The 26,352-nt window shown below is 46.0% G+C and overlaps 3 protein-coding genes across 7 annotated transcripts in view; 2 read left to right on the forward strand and 1 right to left on the reverse strand.

Annotated features, from left to right (window-relative positions):
- Positions 1-87: 87 nt before the first annotated feature.
- Positions 88-2,735, reverse strand: Nup50 (nuclear pore complex protein Nup50). Of its 4 annotated transcripts, XM_076819818.1 has the most exons (5): positions 2,566-2,731; positions 2,105-2,268; positions 1,095-2,032; positions 860-1,009; positions 88-760 (listed from the first exon to the last, which is right to left on the reverse strand). In XM_076819818.1, exons 2-5 carry the CDS (start codon positions 2,258-2,260, stop codon positions 454-456), a joined length of 1,551 nt encoding a protein of 516 aa, XP_076675933.1. In that variant the 5' UTR covers positions 2,261-2,268; positions 2,566-2,731; the 3' UTR covers positions 88-453. The 4 variants fall into 4 exon arrangements, with proteins under 4 accessions (XP_076675933.1, XP_076675932.1, XP_076675931.1 ...); XM_076819817.1 differs by having other exon boundaries at positions 1,095-2,271; positions 2,566-2,735; XM_076819816.1 differs by having other exon boundaries at positions 1,095-2,268; positions 2,488-2,735.
- Positions 2,736-3,594: 859 nt separating this feature from the next.
- LOC143373029 (uncharacterized) lies at positions 3,595-16,485 on the forward strand. The gene is made up of 8 exons (XM_076819798.1): positions 3,595-4,818; positions 6,987-7,019; positions 7,629-7,694; positions 10,194-10,438; positions 10,537-10,801; positions 10,877-11,282; positions 11,383-11,568; positions 12,995-16,485. Exons 1-8 carry the CDS (start codon positions 4,741-4,743, stop codon positions 14,869-14,871), a joined length of 3,156 nt encoding a protein of 1,051 aa, XP_076675913.1. The 5' UTR covers positions 3,595-4,740; the 3' UTR covers positions 14,872-16,485.
- Positions 16,486-17,375: 890 nt separating this feature from the next.
- The window catches only part of LOC143373064 (LIM domain only protein 3), a 91,901-nt gene continuing 82,924 nt past the window's right edge, over positions 17,376-26,352 (forward strand). The window contains exon 1 of one of the 2 annotated variants that reach the window (XM_076819870.1): positions 17,376-17,593. In XM_076819870.1, the coding sequence (XP_076675985.1) occupies positions 17,489-17,593 (105 nt within the window). In that variant the 5' untranslated portion in view covers positions 17,376-17,488. The remainder of the gene's footprint in view (positions 17,594-26,352) is intronic. The other variant, XM_076819872.1, reaches the window with a different exon arrangement.

Here is a 26,352-nt window from a genome sequence, read left to right on the forward strand (position 1 = left end):
TGTCTATATATTCATAGAGCATGACAAAGCAAACAAATCAAAACATATATACAATTACGACAATTCTTCCGAGTAATGAGTACTTACTTTAATTATTCTAAATTTGATTTCCGTTTATTCATTAATTACATACTTTTGTATCCGCATTACTTGTAGCAATGCTGTCTTACCGTATATTTAGTGCAACAGAAAATACAAAACATCCGAATTTTCTATTCCTAATAGGAATTTCCTATTTTACATAACACTTCAAGCAAAGCATTAAAGTAAAAATATTACAACGAATAAGAAACTTGTATTGGATAATAAGAAAAGTTATGTTTTTGTCGTTAAAAGTTCATCAGTCATGATTCGACATAATTTTATTACATCCTTTCTTCCATGCCTTCTGATTTGCGTTGTAAAGTCAACACACATGCTCTTTACAAGCCGCCCTATTATTTATATTTCCCCTTACTTCTTATGTTTATTGAGCGCGTTGAGCAATGCATCTGCATCTTCCTCTGTTTTTACTCTTAACAAGACCGGCACCGGTGGCGGGGTAGATTCAGGTTTTGGTAAACAAACCAGCATTATTGTGTTTTTATTCATACGTTTTGTTGGAATACTTTCAGTTAATAAAGTGTTGAGCAGTAAATTTCCCAAAGAGGTTTCCGCGCGTACTATTAACTGTGTTTTATCATTTGGCGTTGGTTTTAAGAACAATATCCCAACACCTCTATCAGTAAAATCACCATCTTTCTTCACGTAAACTTTACATCTGTAAAAAAGTATGATAAAGATGATTATTTTTTTATTGTAATTAAACTTGAATTGTACATTTCCTTTCCGTGCACAACAAATGTTTGTAATGCGATACCTTTGTTCATATATGGCACCTTCTTCTGTTATTGGCTTAATGTCTGTTTTTGGTGGTTCATCTTCATCTTCATCTTTCCCTTCATTCTGTGGCTTATCTTCAGACTCCTGTGCTTTCACGGCTTGAGCCCCAAATGCAAACGGTTTGGCACTGCAAAGCATAATGTTAGAGAAACATTTGAATTTCTCCGACTTAATTATTTGCTAAAATGATCGGCATCTTTCGAGGAAATTACCTTCCAAAACTAAAACCAGTTGTGTTGCTAGTAGTAGAACTTTGCCCGAAACAAAAAGTATTTGTTGTGCCAAATGAACTACTAGTAGATTTTGAATCTGACTTTGAGTCTTGATCGTCTGCTTTAATATCTGGCACAGTGGGGGCTTTACTAAGAAACGGATTTTTATCAGAACTAACATTCCCAAATATATTTTTAGTGGCAGGCTTGTGTTCAGCGGTAGCAAAGACAGATTTCTGCGCATCTGTAGCTTGCGGTGTATTACTAAAAACGGATTTACTACCATCCATAGTATGCTCCGATTTACCAAATATAAATGTAGAACCTGAGCTAATATTGCTGAAAATTGACTTCTCTGGTTTCCAATTGCTTGAAATTGGAGGAGATTTTAGAATTGCTCCTCCAAATGGCGAGCTCTCGAGCTGCTTTTCTGTGTCCGAACTCTCTTTATTATCGCTGGCAGGCCCAGATTGCTCCGCTGTGTGAATTGCTTTTTCGGTCTCGCTTCCATGCTTCGATTCGATTTCTTTAAGGTACCTTTCATAATCTTTAAAAATAGGTGTTAGAATACAAAATGGATTTGCGTCCACGTGAGTTTTTATCCATTGCGCTACACTCTCGTTCAATCCTTTCAACTTGGCAAAATATGCTGAAGATTTTTTAAATATACTTTCATCTTCCTGTCCCGAAGTGCTCTTCTTGCTTGCAGTTGTAGTAGACGTTGCTTGTACTTCAGACTTCGCTTTCTTATTTGTGCCATTTTCGTTGCCCTTAGAGGCTCCGTTACTCGGCGTAGGCTTATTAATGACAATCTGTGTCTTTGGCGCCACTTCGGGACTACAGCTGTTAGCTAGAAAACTAAATGGCGAATCAGTTGTCGGTGACGTTGCTGTCTTGAAGCCTGTAAATGTGCCGAAAGCGCTTCTTGTATGAGAATCCTGAAAAGTATTTAAAAGCACGATATAATGATAGATTAAAATAACGAATACAGAGGTAGGGGATGCATTTACATCTGAAGCTTGTAATCGCCGCTTGGCTCTTTTCACAACTCTCTTTACAAGCACGTCATCGGATGCCTTAATAAACGTCCCTGCTTCTTCGGGTTCATGTTCTTCGTTCCAATTTTCCTGATTCAATTCTGTAGTAGCAGTTCTTTTACTTGTCATTCTCAATACTACGAAAAAAGGAAAAACCTAGAATATTCTATATATACATTTAAGTGATCCAAAGCTATTGGAAATTAAGAAGGTTATGATTTCGACTGTGCTTCTTATTCAATAGTTTCTCTTTCCATTTATCACATAAATAATTACAGCACGGTATCGGCCGACTCTTGAAAAACGAATTGACATTTACTTTCTACATACAGGGAAAAGAAAAAATTTAATATAACCTCTTAATCTTTCCGACAGAACTATATCGGTTTTTCCAAATAATCGAAAAAGGAGCTAAATTGAGTTATAACATTTACCGTAATAAACTTAACACTATAAACAAATTTATCGAGGTGAATTTTACGCAATTATATTAAAATATCATATACGATTAACGTGCATAAGAACTCGAGGAGGCTTGAACGGTACAGCACAATTTTCGAAGGTTCGCGCATGCGTGTTCTTCAACCATGACTGTACATACTGAGTATGTATCCAACGAAGAAACTAAATCTTAAAAGGTTAAACGACAGAATTATAATAATTTCGGGGCTATTGTATGCAACGTGTATGTGATGTAAACATATTTCTCAGTCTACGTGCAGCGATCAGGTAACTAAGCTTGAATTCAAGTAATTGCAAACAGAACGATCATTATAAACTTGTTGGCAATTTTGTTAGTTTTAATACATTTACTTCAACTGAATCTTTTTAACGTATCTGCCGAAATAAGTGCAAATTCATCAATAAGTGGCACAGATTACATACAACAGTCAATAATTCACAATTTGGGTAATTCGAACTTGATATTTATTGAACGCACGTAAAGTTATGTACAAGTTACAATTATCAATCAATAGGAAAATAATTACTGCCAGATACTTTAAAGTAATGACAAAATGTCACTAATATCCCAACCTTGTAGCTTCATTCGAAGTAGAAAGTATTTTAAAGAATGTTCTGTGCTGAGCATAGATTATTATAGCAATTATACTCAAATGATAGAGACAGCATACATTTTTTGCGATATAAATATATTTTCATGACTTAAGGGTAAGGGTATTCTTACATTCTTCTGCGTCCATGAAAGTATGCACATTCATGCATAACTTCCACATCGATATGTAATTGGAGATCACGTGATGCACTATCACGTGGAAATGATCGATTTAAACTTCACACTTTCGTATATATTCATACTTGTAAATCCAATTATTAGTTTACACGTAAAATTTCTAACATCACACGCGCATACGATTAGAAATAATTAAACTTGGTAAAATATGTGCCGCTTTTCCTCGCATAGAAATACATATCAGTTTGCATCACGGTATCAAGTAAATTCTAAATATCCTTTTACTTCGACCATTACATACACAAAAAGTTGGATTGTTCCAGTTTTAGATTCATTAGACAGATACAAAACATCTTTACTTTTATATCGAATACAAATACGGGTACAATGTGCATAAAAGCATAATAACTCAGTGCAATCCATGTAAAGAAATGATTTTCTCGAAACAGGCTGCACAGGAAAAATGGCTGGATATAAGTATTCAGAAAGCAGATCGCAAGACGGAACTATTCGTCTAAGTTAATGTGTCCACTAAGTGTGGCCATGTTAAGACGTGTCTTCAAATGCGCAGAAATTCCGAAACGCGTCTTCGGGCCTCGGGAGAACGAGCACGCTTGTCTCCTATCGTGAACGCCGTTTCGTTTCGTAATCGCAAATATGTGGCGCCACTATCGCCGGCATTACCAACGTTCACTATCGTAAAAGATCTGTCGCGAGAAAATCTTTTCGTCGAACGTTCCGTGTTTTTGTAAATTCCCGAACGTGTTTGGTACTGGCCGTTCAATGGGAAGGAGAGGCGAGTGAGGGCGAAATTGTCCCATAGAACGAAAAATATTGAGTGTGGCACACGTACCGGTTGTACGAGCTTGGCGCGAAAACTCGCTTTCAAGGAGCGCGTCGGATCCCTGGGCACACAACGCAGCGGGAGGGAGGAGGAAAGGGAGAAGGTGGAAGAGAGAAGGATCGGGGGTAAGGGCCAGGGGTGTCAGGGGATCTCGAGCAACTTGGCACGTCCGTGTACGGAGGCAACAGTGCTGGTGGCAGCACAGACGCTCGTTGATGAGCGAACAATTCACTTTGGTACGCGGTTTCGCGACGTTATTTCGCCTGCTCGGTGCCGTGAAACAAGGGTGTGCATATGTACGCGCGTAACGGAGCGGCGAAGTGTGTCTGTGACGTTTTTACCTGTTCGATTTTCTCAAGTTAAAACGGTCAAGTGTCGTCGCAGTGGCTCGAAGAATTGGTGGCTGGTGCGCGCCGTGCGTGCGGTTGATCGGAGCGTATACCGCTGCTCTCGTCAATTTGGTGGGAGAGTGAGAGTGAGAGGGAGGAGGGGTTTCCCGTCCTCCTCTTCTCTCGCTAAAATCGGCCGGATTTTTGAACAGGGAGGAAAAACGGATAGTCTCGCAGTAAAAATATGGAGATATCGAAGTGTCTGCAAGAGGAAATACTCACCGTGCAAAATAAGCTGAAAAATGCCATACGCGATCATCAGGTGAGTCCCGCGACTGTGCGTGTATGTATGTCGATAGCGATTTAAAGATTGAGAGTACGAAGCCGAACGAACGAGCGAGCGTGCAACTTTAACGAATGATTCTTGACCGACCAACCAACTTTTCACTTCCTCTAACACGCGTTCTCCCTCTATCGACGGAAATATTTAGGCAGCATGCTCCATAGATAATCCACGTAAATAGTGAAAAGTTTCTGAAAAGTTTCCACTATTTCTGTCAGCTGCACTTCCTTACCTTCGGGGGTACATTTATAAAGTAAACGAGCATCAGGCGTGCATTAACGTTTCCTTCCGCGATTAGTCTCCTCGGCATTCCCACGCAGTACGCACAATGCGTGCATGAGCGCATGTACGCATGAAGCACGCGCGCGTCGCGCATAAATGCATACCTCCCGTACTATATTTACGGGCCTTGTGACTTTAACGCGAATTCCACGAGATCTCGTGAAACAATCATCGGGATCAAAGATGTCCGGTTTATGCGGCACACGAACGGAAACTGAGTCACTAATATGGCATACGTGTTACACGCCTTCGGGGGGCTATTTTATAAAAGTAGCCCGGTAGATTCCTTTCACTCGTATTGGACATCTGTATTATAAAGCTGCTCCCTATTCAGCCGCCACGGCCGATGTGTTGCGGCGTTATCGAAAGTGAAACAAGCGTAACAAGTTCCGTTGGAACTTTGCTCGCTTTAAATCATGCTAGGAGTTTCCACCACGGCCAGTGGGCATTTTTTCACGAACCACATAAACTCGAAGGTGAACGAGTGTTCAGACCTTAACCTTTGTTGGTAGAGTGCTTCGACCGATGCGTCGCATGACTTTGAGAACCAACATTCCGTCTCTTTCTCGCTCGTTCATTCGGTTACTCACTTGTTCGGTTCATCTGCCCCCTCCCTGCTTTGTCAGTCTCTTCCTCTCTCATCCTCGTTCCCTCCGAACTTCTGTAGTCCTATAATCTCCACGTCTCTTTCCCCTCTTCACTTTTATCTTCGCATATTTTAAACGCCGCTATAAACTTCAATTTCACCGTGCCTGTACATTTTATTTCGATGACCTCCATCTTCGACTGTTTAACTATGACCTATGTTTACCTTTCGGCTTCTTTCTGTATTTCACTATTTCAATCTGTATATTACGACGAAAGGTTTAATAAGAAACGTCTCAAATGTACCAACCGAGCAGGTACGAAGAGTACTCGTTGTTCAGTTTCTAATGCCGTATCTATATCGAAATCCTTTATTAATTAACGCTGCGTCGATGTAGGTAATCAGAGCTTTGCATTATAAATGTCCAAGGGGTCAAGGTATTCTATCAACAGGATACAAATGGACGTTAGCGTATATAAGCCAATAAATAGCGGATTGTACGCGGTTGCGAGGTATACATGTTTCGCCCATTGCAGTGAACTTTTATTAACTAGGTAGAACGCTAGAGGGATATATCGCGCACGGGGGAAAGTTTCCCGGCGCGCGATCGGCATTGTGCCCTGCTCTACCGACCTTGTCCCGTCTAATTCCTCGAAATCGAATACTTTGTTTCGTTCATATTTCCGAGGCACTTTCTCGTTCGGTATCGGTCGATCCGATTTGTGCTTTCTTTTCGGCATCTTTGAAAGTCGACGGGAACTAACGAGACGAGGTGTATTAATATAAAAAATACGTGGGATGCTCTTAACGCATAATCGTCGAATAATTTCATGCAGATTAGTCCGAATGCATAGATCGATTATCGTTCGACCAGATAGGACAAACCTGTTCTTGCTCGGAAGACATTAATCAATGACGGGTTGATTGTCGGGAAACAGGTGCGGTGTAATATCAGTTTGGGAACTTTGGAAAGTTTTAAAAATTACTTTTACAAGGACACTATTGCGCGACACATTCATACCTCGGACGATTATTTTTAAAGTAATCTGTCTGTGACGAACTTCAAAGGTTTTTAAAATTTTTCTAAAGTTTGTTAAATTTTCTCACAGCAGTAGAAGAGAAGGGACTTTAAAAAAACTCATCGGCTTGATTTTAATAGTTATTATCGAAAACTGTCTATTACGGGCACAGCGCATTGTTATGGGCATGATTCTCTAAATCAAAATTTTACGGTTACTTTCGAAGTTAATTAATCTTAAATTTTCTGTTCACATTGCAGATTTGTGTGGGCAAACTAAAGGACGACCCGAACGTAAGTCCTGTTACTTTTATTAATCTAGAAATAAGTAAATTCGAGGGGTCAGTCGTAATAACGGCCAACGTTCGTACCAGGTTAGCAGGAAAATGAAGTCTCGCTACAGGGTATTTTTAGCGTTAAATTGATCTGTAGCATTGAGCGAATATTGAACTGTTTCTTTATGCGTTTAAGAGTTTGTCGATATTTTTCCAGAGAAAGTTTCCTTGCACCTTGATCTCAATTACTGTTCTTATTTGAAGTATCATTAATTTACTTTAATCGCGCACGTTAGCCATTATTATCCACGATGGAAACATAATGGGTGAAGTTTTCGTTTCAATTAGAAACACTTTATTTATTATGCTTATACTATAATCAAGCAATGGTCAACGTTACATCAATTACGCGCTCACGGACATTGTTTTCCTTGTGTGACTAACTCTGGTGCGATTATTGCAATTCCAAGTCAGTTACGTCGTTCTTTACAATATTGAATCACTAAGGTCCTACCAAACTTTGTTTTATTCCATGTAATCGCAATCAGGGGTTGCACGTACACATATAGTACCCCTAGAAATATAGAGTGCTGCAAGCTGAAAATGGTCTGTCTCTTTTGCTTTACAGAACACAGACATACTCGGCCAGATACAAAAGATTCACTTGCACATCGTGTCTTTGGGAAGATGCCAGGTAAGTTGAGAATTGATTTCCTCGAGCTTCACTCTTCCGCGATGATCCAGGGCAGGTCTGTTCGTGGACGTTCCATATTTATGCCTGTTCATTCCGTGCGAATAGGAACGACGTCACATTAAATTATCCCATCGATATCGGAAAATTATTATAGAAAAATGTTTTAAAGGTCGTAGCCACTCTTTTGTGCAAGGATTTAGAGATAACCGCATTCGAGGTCTATGCATTTTAACATCCTTGGCACTGGTTTCCGTCTTCTCCACGTACACGATCCCTTAATTGTTTCGAGCAATTATTTATTAAAATTGCGCGACAACTTTAGGGCTACGCGTTTCCTTGTTGCACGAATGAAGTAATATACGATCCCCGGAGTTCTTCGATCATCGTAGAACTTCATTCATCTCAGTGGGACAAGTTTCAGAGGACGTTTACCGAAAATTTCGTGAACATTAGAGGCTCGGTGTTCTGCATCGACCTACTTCCGTTACACTGCAGATTCTTTGACTACACGTTCGCCCATTACCCGATAAAGCATTGTTTAAACGAAGTATTACGTATCGCTCATCCTAACGGGATAAGTTGGAGGTCGTGTTTGCGGGGAATTTGCTAAGCGTTATCAAATCAGGCTTCTGCGTCGACCTCGCGCGTTAGCTTGCAGTTTCTTCGTAGGTCGCCCGCTGGAATGAGTAATGCACAGTTATAATTAAATAGGGAACTCGTTGAGCGAGTTTACCGACCACCTTTCCAAACTTTGTCGATCGTATCGGGGGGGGGGTGGAGAATGGAATAGCCGTTGTTTTCCTTCCCCCGCGCGCACAGTATCCTCTTTCTTCCTCGCGTTTTCGTACGCTCCCTTGCCGCCTTATCGAAGTTGTTACATCAGTAACCGCCTGGTATCGCATCCGGAGTGTCGTCCTCCCTAATCGGCCATGAAGCAACACTTCGATGAACACCGCAGTAAAGAATACGCCGAGTGTGTTCAGCGCGAAAGAATCTACTCGGCGAGCCATCGCTGTCGCGTAATCAAATCCCCAATACGTGGGATACGCGCACGATTCTGCACACATATCCGTGATTGCTCTCCGCTGAAGCCGAAACGCGTCCCCGTTGAATTATAGAATCGATTCGGACGTTTCTTTCCGGATTCGCGAATCGACGGAGAATCGATAGCCGGGGCCAAGTCTCGCCCCGAGGAGGCTGCTGGAGGGTGGATGCGCTTTACTATGTCACAGCATCCTTTTCTAAACACTTCCGCGGTAATACCGTGGACGCGCGAGACGGGGTCGACGCTGTACGCCTCTGGCCCCTTTATTCCCTCGTGTTTCGCCTAACTTCTTGCCTGCGATGTGTCTTCTTACCCCTCGTTGGCAATAAACGACCGATCCAGGTAGGTTCGCCGCTCCGGACCGAAGGAGATACGTAAACGGGATAGAAACGGATAAAGAGGGGGCACCGGAGGGGAACAGGGACGGATGTACACACGGATACACCGTGCGGCAGCGGGTGGAGGGTGTCAGACAGGGAGAGAGCAAAGAGAGAGAGAGAGAGTGAGAGGGAATGGGACTTGGGTGAAAAGGAAGGAGTGAAGGGGCCGGGCAGGGACGGGGGGAGGGGGGGGGGGGAGGGGGGGCTCAATCAATAAAATGTCCCGCAGAAACGTTTTCAGCTCTTTACGAAATCTCCGCGTTTTTTCTCTCGCTTCTCCACTCCTCTTCCGTTCTCGCTCTCCGCATTGTCCTTTTCCACGGACTTTCCATCGCTTTCCACGCTCGTTTCACCGCGCCGACTACTTCGCCCGCTGTTCATTGTTTCGCGAGTTAAACATCGCTTCTGAAAACTTTCGCGAGTTGCTCACCTCTTCCGTGGGGCGCGTTCTATGTAGGTATTCCGGCAAGTCGTTTGGAATAACTTTTAAGGATTATTACCGGAGTGACTGCGAAATGTATGGATTCCTTGGGGATTCCCAAAGTCAGCCGAGCAAATCTTCTTTCGAGCTGCCTTCTTCTCGAAAGCTGATCGGGGGCGACGGGTTGTCGCAGCGGTGTCGCTTTTCCGTGGGAACTCTCTTGGAACACGAAAGAAGTACAATTTTATAAAGCGGGAAACCTTGTAATGGAATCGACACAGCATAGTTGTTTCTTCCGATATCCGTTGCATAATTATAGAAGCCTTCGATCGAAGGGCAATCGGGGGGGTAGTTTGGTTGGGCGCGTGGAAATTCTCTTGGCAGACTGGAAAGAAAAAATTGAGCGAAGCAATTATTCTTTTCGTTTACTTGCTGCGAAAACATTCGTGTACTACTGTTTGTAATCTTTGAACGTTCGACACCATTCCCTTGCTGTATAGGATGGCGCGTTCGTCGCGGGTATATTTGCTCGCAGTTTAACGGCACGAATTCGTATTTAAACGAACTCCGCGACACAGTCTGCCAAGAAAGTTTTCCTAGGATCGTCAGCCGAGCGAAGCTGGCCTCTCACAGTTTCCCATCTTCGCACGCAGAAGCAAGTTGTCCAGCGGCTGCGCAAGGAGGTCGAAACATTCAAAGAGGAGAACGCGAACGGTGCGAAAGTTTCTATCGCCTCGCTTCTTGGTTTGAACAACAATAATCATATTACGAATAACAACGAGACCAGGCTCAAGTCTAGCGGCAATGACTTCAACACGAGGAGCTCGAAGGAAGACTACGAAGAGGTGGTCAGAAACGGCGATATACCCTCGCCTGCGCGGGATGTTGTTCCAAAGAAGTGAGTAACTCTGATCGAGCATCTGATGCGTACCCATGAATTGATGATAGGGCACAGCTCATTTATTTCTCGTCTATCATCTTCGTTCTTTTGTTTAGGCTGCGCCCTAGTTCGGTGGAAACGATCTCTGGCGAGGACGATGTTATCGAGGTGTCCATGGACGAGAATTCCAACGAAAGGTCGGAGAAGGAGGAGCCAGAGAAGGAGTGCAAGGCGGAGTTAACCGAGAAGATCAATTTTTTGAACGCCCTCGGTCTTATTACGACCGCCACGTGTGCCGAATTGCAAAACAAAAGGGCTGAGAGGAAACGCCGCAGTACCGCGAATCCCCACTTTGTTTATTCCAGCCTTGAAGTGCCAACGGTAAATTGTATTTTTAATCATCCCGCACTCAGTGTGTGTGCTTTAATATCATAATAATATACTTGCGTATTCTAGAAACGAAAAAGACACTCGTACCTGCAATCTGGGAATGTTCCTCAAACTCGACAGACGACTGCGCGCATGAACGGTCCGTCTCCTCCGCCAGTAAAAGCTGTCGGTCAACCGCCAAAATCAACCTCACCGCCGTCGTCGAGAACTGTGATGAAGTCTTTGATCCCTATTCAGAAATCTACCACGCGGCCGAATATTCTAAGAAACGTCTCGGAAAGTAGAGTGTACTCGAACAAGGCCAAGCTGACCCACGAGAACGGACCTAGCCAGCTTCAATTGCCCGTCGCCACTGTAAAATCCGTTCAGTCAATTGGCAATAAGGCCGTTCACATACCAGGCTTGCCCTCCAGTTTGACTATCGAAAGGATCAGCAATGATTCAGCAGTGTGTATAAGCTGCAGGAACCCCGGTACGTTGCGCGACCGTCGCGTCGCTTCTTGGGAATAGTTCAGCCCTTTCGTGAAGTTGGAGAGCAAAGAGACTGACGCTCCATTGTTTTATTGCGACAGGTACGCTTACCGTGTGTGAAAATTGTGCCTCAAATTATCACGTGTCCTGTCACTCCATATCACCCGCGCCACCAAGGATATGCCCCAAGTGCGCGCTAATTGAGGAGGAAGAAATCGAAGACGGCGATGATGGGGAGGAGGAGGAGGACGAAAGACGCCCGCCGTTCAAGAAAAACGAAGAATTCGGTAAATCGTCCTTGGTTTTTGAAAGGATTTCTACCTGTAGTATCGTTGATCGTGTGATTGACAAAAAAGTTCTTGTTTCCTGCAGACATTAGCTTTTATGAATGTTCGTGGCACGCTTATCTCATTCCGCGGCGGCACCGTCCGGGATCTATCCGATGTATCGCGGTGTATAGTTGTATTAATAAATGAAACGAAGCGGCAGTTTCGGTTACGTTCGATAACCAGAAGTTGGCGTGCATTCGTGCATTTCGATGGTAAAAAGCGAGAAGTTTCACGAGAGGGCGATAAGATGGCAAAAGGAGTACTTGTAGATAATGCAGGCACGTTTGTCCCTAAAGGAGAACGGGAAATTGTGTAACATGGGTCCACAATTTCTAGATATAACGTGCAACGAGGTATCGCAGCGTTGCCGCAGACTTTATTGAGCGTAGGCACACAGAGAGAATAAACGAGAGAGCAGCCTGCCGGAAGAAGTGTCCGCGAGTGAGACCGGCTCCTCGAATACGGCAGAAGAATTTGCAATTAAGAAGAACTTTTTGGTCGATCGTCAGTAATAGGGCACAAAAAAGCAACGTGTATTGAACGCGAAATATCTTGCAGAGGAGAAAGAGAGAGAAAGATATGAGCTGCGCGAGCGAAACTCGGATCTGAGATTGCAGGTTTACGAGTTGGAAAAACGCTCACAACTACTCGGCCAGTCTCTTCAGGTTCGTCCTGTGGCCTGCGTAGAAAAAAATTCATAAACTTTTATTTTCATTTGGAATGCCGTTCAGTTGATGAAATCGTACGCAGACATTTTCCATCTCTTTTGTTTTTTCATCAGTGAGAACCTGCAAGATCTCTGCGTTCTAATTTTCTTTGTCTTTAATATTATTTTCAAAAGGCGTATCGATTTGTTTCTGGCAGATGCTAATTCTCTGGGATTAAGAAGAAATCGATAAGCCTCTGACATTTTATAACTTCTGTTCACATTATTGCTGTAGGATCGATGTATGTGTATACTCTTCATAAAGTAGACTGTACGGCAACGTTTAGTCGTCTGTACCGCTTGTCTACAGCAATAATTTTACTCGTTAATCCGTGAAGACACGGAATGCACGATGCTTCCTTCACGTACAATTCCGACTTTAATCTTTTGTACAAAAGTGGTTTCAGTGTTTCGTCTTTTCTTCTTAAATTTAAATTATGTGCTTTATATTGCTACGAATAGTTCCGTATTTGAGAAATACATTTAAAAAATAGCGTGTGTGTAAGTTCTATAGAATCAGGAATCATACAAGATCGATTTGTTGGTTAAATTTGGTATTAAAAGCATGCGCATCTTTGTCCTGATATTATCAGTTAGATGATCAACGTGAATTTTAAGTTGCAACCTATCATTGCATTTCACACTGTTAATATAATTGCTTAATTTTTCTTTCAACAGCTACAACATCGCACACGCCAGGAATTATTAGGAAAGCAAGAGAAGACTCAGAGATCTATAAAGCGACTTGTGGACTTCATAAAGCTGATGGAACTAAGAAAAAGCGAGGATTCTCTACCGCCATCGGCATCGGTCAACTTCCTTCTTCGACCTTCCTCATCCCAATCTCCTCAAACAACGTCTCTTCATCAACCGTCAACCAGTCGGATGTCGGGCCTTGCACAACAATCAACGCCGAGCAACGAGAAAGTATCGTGCCCTATTCCTCCATCGTCCTCAATCAGCTGCCCCGATCGAGTATCGCCTATGTCGACAGATCAGAGCCACAAGTGTCCTACGCCTATCAGCTACCAATCAGCAGCGCCCAGCCAGAAAAGCACCAATCATACCTCATCGTCAAGAAAATCACAGAACCATCCAGAAGGGCAAGCCTGTCTTCCGAAGACCAAAGCAGTGCCGCAATGTTCAACTATAAGCTGCCAACCACATCAGGCTACAACTCTTGCGTGCAGACCGAGATCTCGGTCGCCAACTCCGCCATGCTTGTTAGTAAACAGCTGCCCGACACCATCAATCGTAACCGTAAGAAGCAGACAAATCGCGCAGTACCCGCACTCAACCGCATCATCGATACGGAGAATCTCTCCATCACGACCGAATACCAGTTGGAACGATCGACATTCAACGGCAGAAAGTCCCGGGCCAAACAGTCAAGGAACAAGTACGGCATCAATCAGCTGCGATCCGCAAGAGCCACCGAAATCCTGCTGCCTTCCTACGATAGTACAGAACCCGACAAGCAGCTACAAATTACAAAGTCAACCGAGCCAGAGGAGGCAACCCTGTTCAGTGGTCGTCCAAAGTACCGGCCAAGAGCCGGTGGTCTTTTCCACTCATTGTTCGCAGGCCATAACAAGTCCTATATCGTCACCGATAATTCTCGAGAACCACGAGACTTCGGCCCAGGCGACAAAGAGCCCGCAGCCAGCCGGCAACAGTTGTATCATCAAGACTACCACCTGGAGTCAGGCGAGCCAAATGAATCTCCGGTCCAATTGCAGCGCGGTGCCCTCACAAAATTCTTCGAGCACGTGAAATTGGAAGAAGCGCATATACCAGCGCCATCTAGATCAAAGCTAGTATATAAGAGCGGTTCCGCGTCCGAAAGGAATGAACTCGAAATCACTGAAACCGCGGACGACGATACACACGCCGAGTACATCGCCAAGGCACCCTTGACACCCACCAACTTCGAAGACGAGTTTCCCGAGCGAGAGGTCAAGCAAACTAGTTGGCTGTCGAAAAGGATCTTAATGAGGAAGAGTAAGAAGAACGATAATGATTCCAGTCTCAGCTCGGTAACGAGATCCAGCGACATTATTACCTACGAACGTAAACGCGGTAATACATATGTAAGAGTCGAGTGCGAACCCGATGACGATGCGGAGAACAATGCGCTAGTCGGTACGTTTCGGCCGGACGTCACTTATCCGAGGCGCATCGCGTCCCTCACGGAAATCGTATCGGAAGGTCGGAGGGACCGGCAAGATTCGGCATCCCTGTGTAACGCGCAAAGCAATTTCTTGGAGCTTCGCACCGAGGTTTCAGTTCCTGATGATAAGGCTGACACCGAGAGACAAGACTTATCCAGTGGCAGACGTTCAACCACCACCACCAGCAGTAGCAGTGCGAGCGACAGCGATACCCCGGAACAAGCGATGAACGACACTATCAAGTACTCTCGGCGGCGATTATCCGGAAACGAGTACAAGGAACGCTTGAGCATTAACGCTGTATCTCCGGAGAGTATGCAGGTGCTCGAGCAGTTCGAGTCGGCTATGCTGGAAACTGATTGTAGCAATGCTGCCACTTGCTAGAGTTAGTTAGATTAGAATGCGGTATTAACGTGCTGATTATGCTCATTGCTAAAACATTTCTTTCCATTGAATACGTTGGTTATTTCGTAACCGGTAAGGTTTCTCGCGTGAAGTATGTTACGTTGATGGAATGTATTAAGGACATACTTTCGAGGTGGACTCGAAGAGGAATTCTTACGTGTTCAGCACTGCATTTGAATCTGTTACTTACATAGGGTACCTAAAGGGAAAGAGGATTAGGTTACTCGTAATCGCAACAGAGCTTCTTGGGCAGTTCCTGCTTTCTCTACTGCCTTGGGGAGTAACACGATCGTTTGTATATCACGATGTCGACTATGATCGACTATGACGATTGCGATGGTAAACTACTACATATGTACCATTTTCGTTTCACCCAACGTGGATACGTATGATTACTTCACGACTAGAATTCTATTCACTATGTTGTCTATTCGTTTATTTATTAATTGTTGTTCATTAGGCTTTTCCTTGATCTGTTCGTGATAGTTAACGAAGCGCGAGGACCAAGTTCAAATTTCTTCCATTGGAGCGGCGTGATTCTTGATGAGCAAATCACGAATCACTTGCCCAGATTACGCTGACGTTGATGAAATTGATATTGAGTCAGGGATCACTCTGCACAGTGTATTTTCTTTTGTAAAATTGTTTATGCAAACCTGTTACTGAGTTTCAAGGGCTTTAAACATTGTTTCATCAACATTGGCAATACCGACGTGTAGGAAACACGCACATATCCAAGCAGATTCTGGACGATCTATAAATGGTAGAAAGAGTTGGAGGGAAGCCTACTTGTACGTAAGATGAGTCATATTACCATACTGCCTTAATAGTAATTTAAAAAAATGGTACTTTTTACAATAATTTCTACGGATAAGCACGAGGAGTGTGTATGTTTCAATAGACTGATTTGGACATGTCGCCATATTGAAATTAAGACGGGTGGGTGGAGAGAAAGAAAGGGATAATCAAAACCGCGTTACCGTAATCGAAAATCTAGGCGTTAAGGTTGCGTGTACGTTAACAAATAGATGAAACGTTATTAAAGTAACGAACTACCTTAAGTTTGCGATTCAGGTAAAGCTTCTTACGAACGAAGTGCAAGAGACTAGTCTCTTCTTTTTTAAAAAACATGTTCTACATTCTACATCGAGGTAAATGCTTCGGAGAGAAATAAGAGAATTGTTGTTATCGTTTTTAGCGTACCGTTTACCGAATTCCCAAGCATTTCTTTCGATAAATCGATGTAGCCAGTATTCACGATATTTTTATGTCCGCGGCATAGGCAGACGTCATTCACCAGTTACATTGTGCCGAGCATTACAATTTCTACAGCGATAACCAAATTACCATGTTATCGCGATGATGATTTGCCCAATTTGAAATTGGGCGTAATTAAACAGTCGAGTTCGTTAATCTATTTATTTCGTTTTCGTTTCCTTTCTCTCGCGGTAATCTCACCGCAAGCTTGTCCAATACATTTAATTAGTGTATAAAACGAGAAAATGGAAAAAAGAAATTGTTACGCAATGTAGGCAACGAGATTAAGATCGAAATTCGTATTTTTATGAATAAAGTGAAACTGAAATGTAATAAGCTCCGGATTGTAATTGTGTCTACTCGTACGGGGTGGGCTGTTGACACGCAAAGAGAAGGGTGAAGCTATTTTCACCGTTTCTTAAGCTTTCGTCTAATTTAGCTAGCGCCAGCTCGCGTCGCTCTGTGTACGTCGCGTCCTGCGTCGAAAGCAATTATGATCAAAATGACATTCGTCGGTACGGTTATTTGGAACGGCGTTAATAACTTTTATTTCCCATATTGACGGACAACGGTGATGCGAGAGGGGAATCCTCGACTCCGGCAAACATTCGGCTAATGATATGTAAATATGGCAGAGCTAATCAAGCGGCTGTGCCAACAGCCAGCAAGAAGAGATCGGTAGTGGCGCGCGAGCGTTCGATAGCCAATGCATTTGCGCTGTGTCTGCACACACGTATCGTGGCGCAGTAAACCCGCGTACATATTTAATGGTCGCACGTTAATTGCGCTCTGTTTGCCCATTCCCCATTCTACGCTCCAGCCCCATACCCGCCATCCGTTCTCGTCACCCTTTCTCCACCCGCCCTTCTCTTTTGTTAGTTTCTGTCAGAGTTTAATTTTAACCAATTTATCTCGTACGCCCGATCGTTTATCATCGAAATCGGACGTAGAACGGGGAATCGCTCGCGCCGACAGTTTCGCCTACCTGCGCCCAACGTTTATTCTCGATGGCGATTCATTTTTCAACGCTGCGATAGTTCCGCAGTAATTACACGACCTTCTATGCCTACGGTGTATTTCGAGATCAAACGGTTTAGACGGCACGAACCGGAAGCGACCGCGCGCGTCTCGAAGATAAGGTCACTTCTGCGAGAAGTTACCACCGGGCACGTTCGCTCTGTAGTTGAACGCTCGGCCGCCAGGTGGACGAGCGTCGCCCATGTCATTTTTCTCTACGTGTGAAATTTTCAAATCGAAACAGTTAACGCCACCTCTTGCGCGAGTCGTGCGCGGCAGTGTTCACTTCCTATGATCGATCAAATTCCTGCTTCCTAATAGAATGTGTGCAGTGAAATATAACAATTCCCGGTATCATCGATCAGGAGGCAACCGCGGGCAGCTATTGTGTCGTCGCTGGGAACGGTGTTGCACGGGAGCGACAAAGGTACCTAACGTATTTCAAGCCACTGTTGTATCTAGCACTTCCCTACAAATTTTCCCGCTTTTACATGCATCATTCAAACGAGAACAAGAACATTGAGTCGAGGCCCAGCGTATACCGTCGGATAGCTCTCAGGTGTCGAATGACGTTATACGTTATGAAACGCTAATGGCTAATATCATTCGCCAAAGTTAAACATTCCAAGTCGTTTCCTCGTAGCTCACAGGACAGCCTCTGCGTTACGTTCGCCCGTGGCCATGTTACATTTCATTGACCATATTGGTGCACCGCCATTCGACGTCGGTTCACTTTTGTTTGCTAAATCCATTCATGGATATTTCCACTTTCCTCGTTTCTTTCTCGCCCTACATCTGCTATTCCCATTCTTACTCCACGTCTATTTTTATCCCGAGTATACTTAAAACCCGAGCCAGTGCATTGCACGTAGCAATAATTCATTTCACGTACAGCTTGCTTTTCGTTCGAGGGAGAGCGAGATTCGTCCCGAGGCATGCTCCCAGACTTATCGCTCCTCGTCTCAAATATCTCTGTTGATAACGACGCGCATCGGAAGCCTGAAACGCGCGGGGCTATTTCGTTCCTCGAGTTACGTAACGAGATAGGAAAAAAGGTCTCGGTTAGGATCGCGAGAAGAAGCGGGAAATAGCCATAACGTCTAGTTTCTCGGCACGCTGCGCTTTCGCTCTGTACCGTGGCCGGTAATGATTATTCTTCTGGCACAGCGGATACCGGCCCGTCCAAGTGGAGCGCAAACTCTCGCCTCGCGCGTTAGATTCACTGAATAAACAAATTGCCGGGCAACCTTCGAGTACTCGTTCCCCCGCGCCTCGCCAGCGGGATATTATATTACCGTTATATTCCACATAGGAAATGACGCTCTCCCGTCGCAGCGGGAAAGTAAGTAGCGTATCCGCAATTTTCTCGGATTGACAGGCCGCCGACCCTCCCCCTCCCGCCGAACTAAACAACCTCCGAGAAAAGTGTCGTCGATTTTACGCTCGAGCGGGCGCTCGGTTTCGCAACCCGGCGATTAAGCGTCGGCAGAAGAAACAATGGGAAATCCACTCGATAAAGTAACCGATTACGAGAGCATTCTCGTGTCTTATTAGTTCCCTCAATCGAGAGTAAGCAGTTCCTCGGTGGTAGATTGAAGTTCTCTTCTCGTTGGATTAACTTAAAAACGGTCGTTCCTCTTTTTCTTTTTTTTTTTTTCAACGAACAAAGACACCGGAGTCCTTGGAATGCTCGACGCGGCTCGAGGGATTTTCGCGCGGCTAGATTTACTCGCGTTTATCGCCGTTCCATTACTGTCGATGGACGGGATTCAGTCGCCATCAGCAGCATCGCCAATCCCAATTAAAAGCCTTTCATCGTCGCTCCGAAATTGATATCGGGGAAACAAAAACGCCAATTCCAGCCGTCTACTTCGCATGTAACGCGCGCACACCGGTTCGGCTGTCCCTGCGCCCATACCCGATGACCCATTCCGCTCGGCCGTGTACACGTACGTACTCGTGACGGGCGCGCTCACGTGCCCGCGCGCGCGCGCGCACACGCTGGTCTAGAAAGTGTTAATTGACCGCTGCCGGTCATTACACGGTTGATCGCAATTAAAACGCCGCAGCTTCGCGACCGTGCGCTCGGCTTTCCGGCGAATTAAAATTGCACCGTTCGCAAAGTAGCGCGCGTGACTTGTTTCCCCGAGCGGAGAGCGGCGAGGTGCACGCTCGCGCGGCCGATACGTTTCATTCGATTTCGTCGCTGGCTGCCTCTCTATCCGCGCTTGACGGTTCGCGCGCCACGTCGACGGTTACAATAATTGCATCGGCAGCGGGACGATCGAGTTTCGGACATTAACGTTTGTCGTTAATCATTACCAGCTGCAATCCCTTGGTTTCCAGCGGGCCGGGCGTAGCTCGTGGCGTGCGGCGCGTAGGTAATGTATTCGGGATTCTAGTCGCGTCGCGACGTTATTATTCCGTCGCGATGTGTAAAACTAGTTGACGCTTCGTAAACCTCGATTTCACGCCTCGACGACCTCTAATTAATGCAGTAGGAAATTGTTATTCCGTTACGTGCCCCCCTCCGCCCCAGCGTTCTATGCATTATTTCGGATAGCCGATCGCACGGCCGCGCTCCTGTCCGCTGCCCTTCACCGTCCATTTACCTTTCGTACGATATTAATCGTCCTTTTCGTTACGAATGCAGCCGCCCTTCCCCGAATCGTCGCCACATCGACACGAAACCTCGGCGAAATCGTTACCAAACACTCTCCCTTCGGCGTATTCGTTTTTTCTCCCTCGCTCGCTGTAAATCGGGGACAGTTATGCCCCTTCCGACTATTCCCCAATTTTCAATCTGGCTCCTCACGTATCCAACCTCCCGTCGCGGCTCTCCATCCGTACGAACGGGCGAAAGTTCGTAACGGAGCTTCGCGGCTCATGATAGTCGGCGTTGAAATCCATTAGACCTATCAGCGGGAGTAAATTTTATCGTGGAATAATTACTCGGCACGTGGTCGCCTCCCGGATTGTTCCTTAACTAGCGGCTGGGGGCCGGACAAAGCGCCAGGTTTGGGAGCGGCAATAAGGAGGAGCGGAGAGATGTGTCTGGGGCTGTGTAGCAATAACGAACGATATGTGGTCGCCTTAATAACAGCCGGCGGGTTCCTTCCAATTTGAAGTTCGTGCTACCAACTTACCGAAAATTCCCTCGTTTCGCTCGTTACCTGCCGCCGCGCGTGGTTCAGCCTGCAACACACGGACTGGCTGTAGGTAGAGCGTAACAGCCCGAGCAGGTAGACAGGCAGGATGGGTCGGCGCTACCGCCTCGTATGCGTGGATGTAATGCATGCTAAACATGTCAGGTAATTAACGTGAGCATTACACGTATGCTGCCCCCGCCAGTTTCGTACACTAATTACGGCTGGATATAATGCTGACGGACCAATCGAACGGAGCCTGAAGTTAGGTAATCGCACCGCGATGGAGGAAACGAGGGAGATCTTCGGCGCGGATGCCTCGGGTGTCGTGCGAAGGTGTTATCGAGCGAGGTCGGCGGGGATCCGGCTGGCTCCCTGGATCGAAGGGTAGCTTGATTTATTCGCTCCTCATTTTTCGCTCGACGAGTCGTTCTGCTGACTGAACTAACGAGACGAGAGATGCCGGTCTATCGTAACGAACGACGGGATAGAGGAGCTTCGGGCCTGTGTAGGAAGCAAGGGCCGTGGATTCTTTCCCAATGGCCTTCCGAAATGTGGGCTCGTTTAATGGCTCCTCTGGATTTAATGCGCAATAGTTTGTTAAGCGACGAATCGGGGCGTCGCTGTCCCGTAGGAGCCCGCATCGGTCCACGGGCATTCGGGGCTGAAAAGCACCGGCGCAGAGGCTCCGTATGAACAGTGTATGAGGGTTCAAAGAAATTCTAATCGAGATACAGGCGAGCGTGCGCGCGACCGGTCCTCCGGCAAATTACACATACGGGTCCCATTACGCGAGGGTGTCGATCGAAAGCTTTGGGCTCTCGCGCTCGAAATCTCGTCGCGCAGATATCTTTGACCGAGAGCCCACGCAGATCAGACGCGAATTAATCGCCGAGGGGAATCCTCCGTCAGGTCCGCGAAGATACTGTGCATTCGATTTTCTCATAAATCAGCGGGAACTCATTAGCTTCCGGGCACCCATATTACCGGGCCTCGCGCGACTCTTTAGCTTGGGAAATAAATTGTTCATCGCACTCGGGGTGATAGGAGAATGATACATAGAGCGTAAAGGGAAACGGGACAGACGGTGACGCATCTTTTACAATTCTTTAACGATGATACATCGCTTTCGGGGCTTCCCAATGGCCGCATCTCTGGCCGCGTTACTGTCACTTAGAAAGCGAAGCCACGAATCCGCCTCCAAGGATGCTGGCTCCGTTATCCTTGAAATCTCTTAGAAGTAAATTACTGGTTAATCTTATGACAAGTTATAACTCGATATTTCGACAGCAGCCTGCTAATTATCCCACTAAATCTCCCCCACCTCGTCGCAACTTTGTACGGAACGGCGCCGTGCCTTGAGAACATTAATAAACAGTAATTTCACGTCTGCTCGTTATTTCGCGGAAAATTATACGGTACATTAAAACGGGCCAGTGCTCTCTGGAACGTAAACGTAATGCAAATGCGACAAACGACCGTGCTGGAATGATTACTCGTGATTATTCGCGTACGGGACGGAAGGACGAGCGGCGACAAGAAGGGCAAAGAGAGAACGGGGCGGTTAGGTGGGTGAGTCGGGGGGGTGGGAGTTGAGAGAGAAGATCTGAAAAGCGGCAAGGTACACCGTGAGAGGCGCGAATATCGAAGGAGGGTTTGAAAGGGAGAGGAAACTAAAGAGTGGGAGAGAGGGAAAGGACCTTTAGCCTGGTCCTTCTCGATCCTGCGCGATCCTGCAGGGGCGAGTATGGTCGTCGCGACGCGACGCGTCCGCAGGACCGACGAACGGTTAGTTAAGGAACACGGGAAAGCACTTCTGAATCACTCTCGACGACGCGCGTCCCTTCACTCGCGCTACTTCGGATACCACGATACCGTACACTTTTCCACTAGATATCACTCCGTGCATATATCAATTTTCCACTCACGTCACCGAGGCCGCGCCGCTGCTACTTGAACGTACAGGCGAAAGTGGAATTTGCGGGGCCGAGATACGCGGAATCCGATACGCAACGATGATTCAGCCCCGGACCGCTGTCAAGCAGCGTCTTAAGGTCTATCCTTTTAAGGGCTTCGTTTGAACAGGAGCGATTAACCCCCTGGGCGGAGGTTTCGTCTTCTCTTCCGCTCCGTCCTCCGTGCAGCTGAATGGTCTTTATTATCCTTGAGGGGATTGGATTTATGGTCACCGCCGCCAAATTCGATTGGCCGCTCCGCGTAGGTCGTTATATAGGTCTCGCGGAGTATACCGGTTAAGAGAAAAAGCTAGCTTGGCCGCGTCCACGTCGCGACAATCGTCGGATTAAATTTCTGGCCTGCGTTGCGAACTTGCCGGGCTCAGAGTGCTAACTTCACTCTGAAGAAGGCCACGAGGCAAGCCGCGATGATCGTGCGGTTGGTAACCCGAGAAATAAATCGCGGGGAACGATCCTCGAGATACCCAGCGGGGAGCGTCGCGTTCCTTTTGCCGTTTTCTTCCTTTCGTTACATATAATCCCTTCGTTTTTTCTCTCCCCACCGAGCGAGCAGCGAACGCGCGCGCGCGCGCGCGCGCAGATTCGAACTCGGAAGTGATGCATCATAATCAGGCGGTCAACTTACTTAGCCCGGAGTGCTACGTGCTTAAGTTAATTAGCTAATTACTAATTTTAATCGGATGACGTATGCGCATCTCCGGGGATACAAGCAAACCCTCTTAGCAGGGGGAAACTGAATTCCCATCGCCCTTCTACTTCTCTCTACCCCTCTCTCCCTCTCTCTCTCTCTCTCTCTCCCACCGACCGTCATTCTCTCCTCTTCCTCTAGCTCGTGCCTCGTCTTCCCCTCGCCTCTCCTTGATACGTTGAAGCTGCGAATCCTGGCTAGCTCTAAGGTAAACTCGACTTAATTGGGTCTAAGTAATTTCGCTAAAACTCCTCGCTTATTTTTCACTCGTTTTCGACCGCGGGCGCTTCCCCACCTCCCTCCCGCAAATATTCCGCGGGGTCTCGCGTCCATGAAAATGCGCTTGGGGCCGCGATCTTAAAGCGCTGGATATTCCCGTAATATCCGCCTCGTCGAGGGGCATTCGCGCTATCGTCAAAAAACTATCAACCTGGCTGCCTCGCGAACGAGGTTATTCCTCGTTAATGACACAAAACAGCATAAAAAATTCCGCAGCGTAGTAGCGCGAAATAAATATTTAAAGCGATTTAAATGTCGGCGGGAACACGTTAAACCGGTACGCGGAGTCGGTCGGGGGGTCTTGTTACTCGAGCCGGCGCGACTCAAATCCGCTCATTTTCCGTAACGCGACCGAGCCGCCGTCTTATTTCCACCCGGCGCGTTTCCATTGGCCATCGATATTCCGCGTCCACGCGGATGCCGTTTATATCGCGGCCGAGAAGCTCCGGACGGTCCGATTTTAATTCGAGACGTTTGCGCCCCGTACACCAGGCCCTGATTAATTATTATGTCACATCGAAGTAGACTTCAGATTTCTTCGTTAGAAATTTAATACCAATTTCGGAGAAACGCTCCCGTTGGTATCCAATTATTCGTTAATTGACGTGACTTTCGTCCGCGACACTTATTACGATCATCAGCTGCGTCGTTGGAGCGAGAGCAGGCGCCGAGGGAGGGGACGGTATAGTTATTGTTCCGTAACGAAGCAGCGCGCTCCTTCAAGGCGGACTTAATTAGAATGCGTATCTAAACGAATTGAAACAAAACTCGAGCGACGAGCGGTCGTAAACGCGTCCAATAATATATCATCGCTTGCGAGAGAAAGAAGCGAGCCGGAGACGCGGCTGCGACGTCCCGTCGTACAAATACGGGGAACGCTGGATCACAAAAAAAAAAAGAAAGGAAGAACAGAAAAAGGCAGTCGGAAAGTAAAAGGAAAAGGAGCGGGAACGCGAAGCGGTATATCTCCCGACGCGCATGCGGCTTAAGTGCACGCGCTTAATTAGCTCGTCGTATCCTCCTCCCCGCATAAAATTACTAAACGCGTTATAAACCAGATATCATTATATTTCGACGTAATAAGATCAAACTTTAATTAGATTCTCTGTAAGAGCGCTCTAACACCGATGAGCGGCTCCCCTCGCGCACGTACAGCACGCAGACGAGCGCGTGGGCATGAACGAGCGTCGTTTATGGATCGTGCAAGCCCGTACACGGGGGCAGTTGTGCATATAATACCGAACGCGAGATTGGCCATCGGAGAGTCGACCGAAAACAATTATTAATAACACATGGCACCGCGAGACGGGCTGGATACAAGCTGCGCGATGGATTGCTTACTCTCCAGTAGAGAATGCTGCTCGGTTGGGTCCGTTAATGAGGTGGGAGTTAATTAACCAAGCCGAAGCACGGTGGAGAGAGAAGGAGGGAGAGAGCACGCAGCCGGAGGAGTAGAAGGGATAGAGGGGTGATAGGGGAAGGCCGGTTCTCCTCCGTGGAGCGGAAGAGAAAAACACGAATCGGCGCAAGGGGGAGAAGGAACGCGTAGGAAGACGAAGGAAGATGAAGGAGAGACGAAGGTGGAGTGGATAGAGGCACGGTGGAGGGTTAGGGATTGAGATACGGGTGGTAATAGTAGCGCGAGGAGGCGCGGTGGAGGGATATGGAGTTAGGGTTGCAGAAAGCGGCGGTGGGTGCGGGAGGGGCGGGCATGAGAGAGGAATAGGTGTACCGAGCAGGGCGTGCGGGTTCGTAATTAGGGATCTATAATTGCGTGGAGTCAGCTAGAGCGGTTGAGTCGAGTGGCAGGTACCCAGCGTCACATCGTTCACACGTGCGCGCATTTGCGTACCTATGCGGCTCGGCGGACGTGTGTTCCATGTGTTCCGTGCGTGTGTCGTTCGCCCCGTTTCTCTGCCCGCTGCTGGCTGGACTGACTCTCGACGCGGGGGCATCGGTCGCCGCCGGAAATGGAGCCGGACATGGTGGCCGCAAGTAATACGGGCCCGCTGCCGCGATCAGCCTCCGGATCGAAGACCGCGCGATTATCGGGCGCACGAACGAGATACGGTGTGCCAAAACGTTTCGTTGGTGCTCCTTGGTCGAGCAGTGGCCGCTGTTTTCGGAACGTTAGTTATAGGTCAGTCTCAGGCGAGACGTTTTACGGCTGACTGTACAGGAAATCTCCATAAAAAACTTCAGAAAAGTAGAAAATTACGCCAAGTACGTGAAATCAAATAAATCACAAAAAATAGAAGATAATAATAATTATAAAATAAAAAAATATGTGAGATCAAAATGAGCTGCTCGTACATAAAGGTAATGATAAATACAAATAAATATTTTAATACGAATAAACATTTTATTCAAAATACTTGGCGCTGCGAAACAGAAAAAATGTTAATTGTCCTCGTATTAATAATATACAATTAACTTACAATCTAAAATACATAAACATATACATATTAGAAACGCAGTCAGATTTATTCTACATATATTTAATTCTAATGTCATACGTAGCATATGCGCACGCACACATACACAAATTCATGAACGCACACGCAAGAAAGAAAAAAGAAGATTAATGCAATTTATACATATTTATTCGGTTTAGCGGCACCAATTATTCGGGACGCAGCTCCAAGTATTTTGAATAAAATGTTTATTCGTATTAAAATATTTATTTGTATTATCATTGCCTTTATGTACGTGCAGCTCATTTTGATTTTATTGAAATTGGTCTTATTCGAAAGCTCATATGCGGTTTACATAAGAAAAATGCCTTTAAATTTAGGAAATATTGCAGGCGTGATGAGATATTAATGAAATAAGTTTCAGGTTAGGTTGGAATAACTCGGCGAGGAGTAAATGATAGCGGTAGCGACAGTCGACATACAGAGTGTCTTTCCTGTACTTTCTTTCCTGTGCTTGGCGTCGAGACGCCACCGCGTCTCTAGATCCGAGCTCGATTTTATTCGTATCGTTTTCGTATTGCCTTAATTATCCGAAAGTAGCGTACTCGATTCGTTGCCGTTGGCGATAATTTAACGAGCTCCGTGTACACACACGCAGGTAGAATTGTTACAAGCGCAGATAC

This window comes from Andrena cerasifolii, chromosome 9 (genome assembly GCF_050908995.1).
Source record: "Andrena cerasifolii isolate SP2316 chromosome 9, iyAndCera1_principal, whole genome shotgun sequence".
Lineage (NCBI taxonomy): Eukaryota > Metazoa > Arthropoda > Insecta > Hymenoptera > Andrenidae > Andrena > Andrena cerasifolii.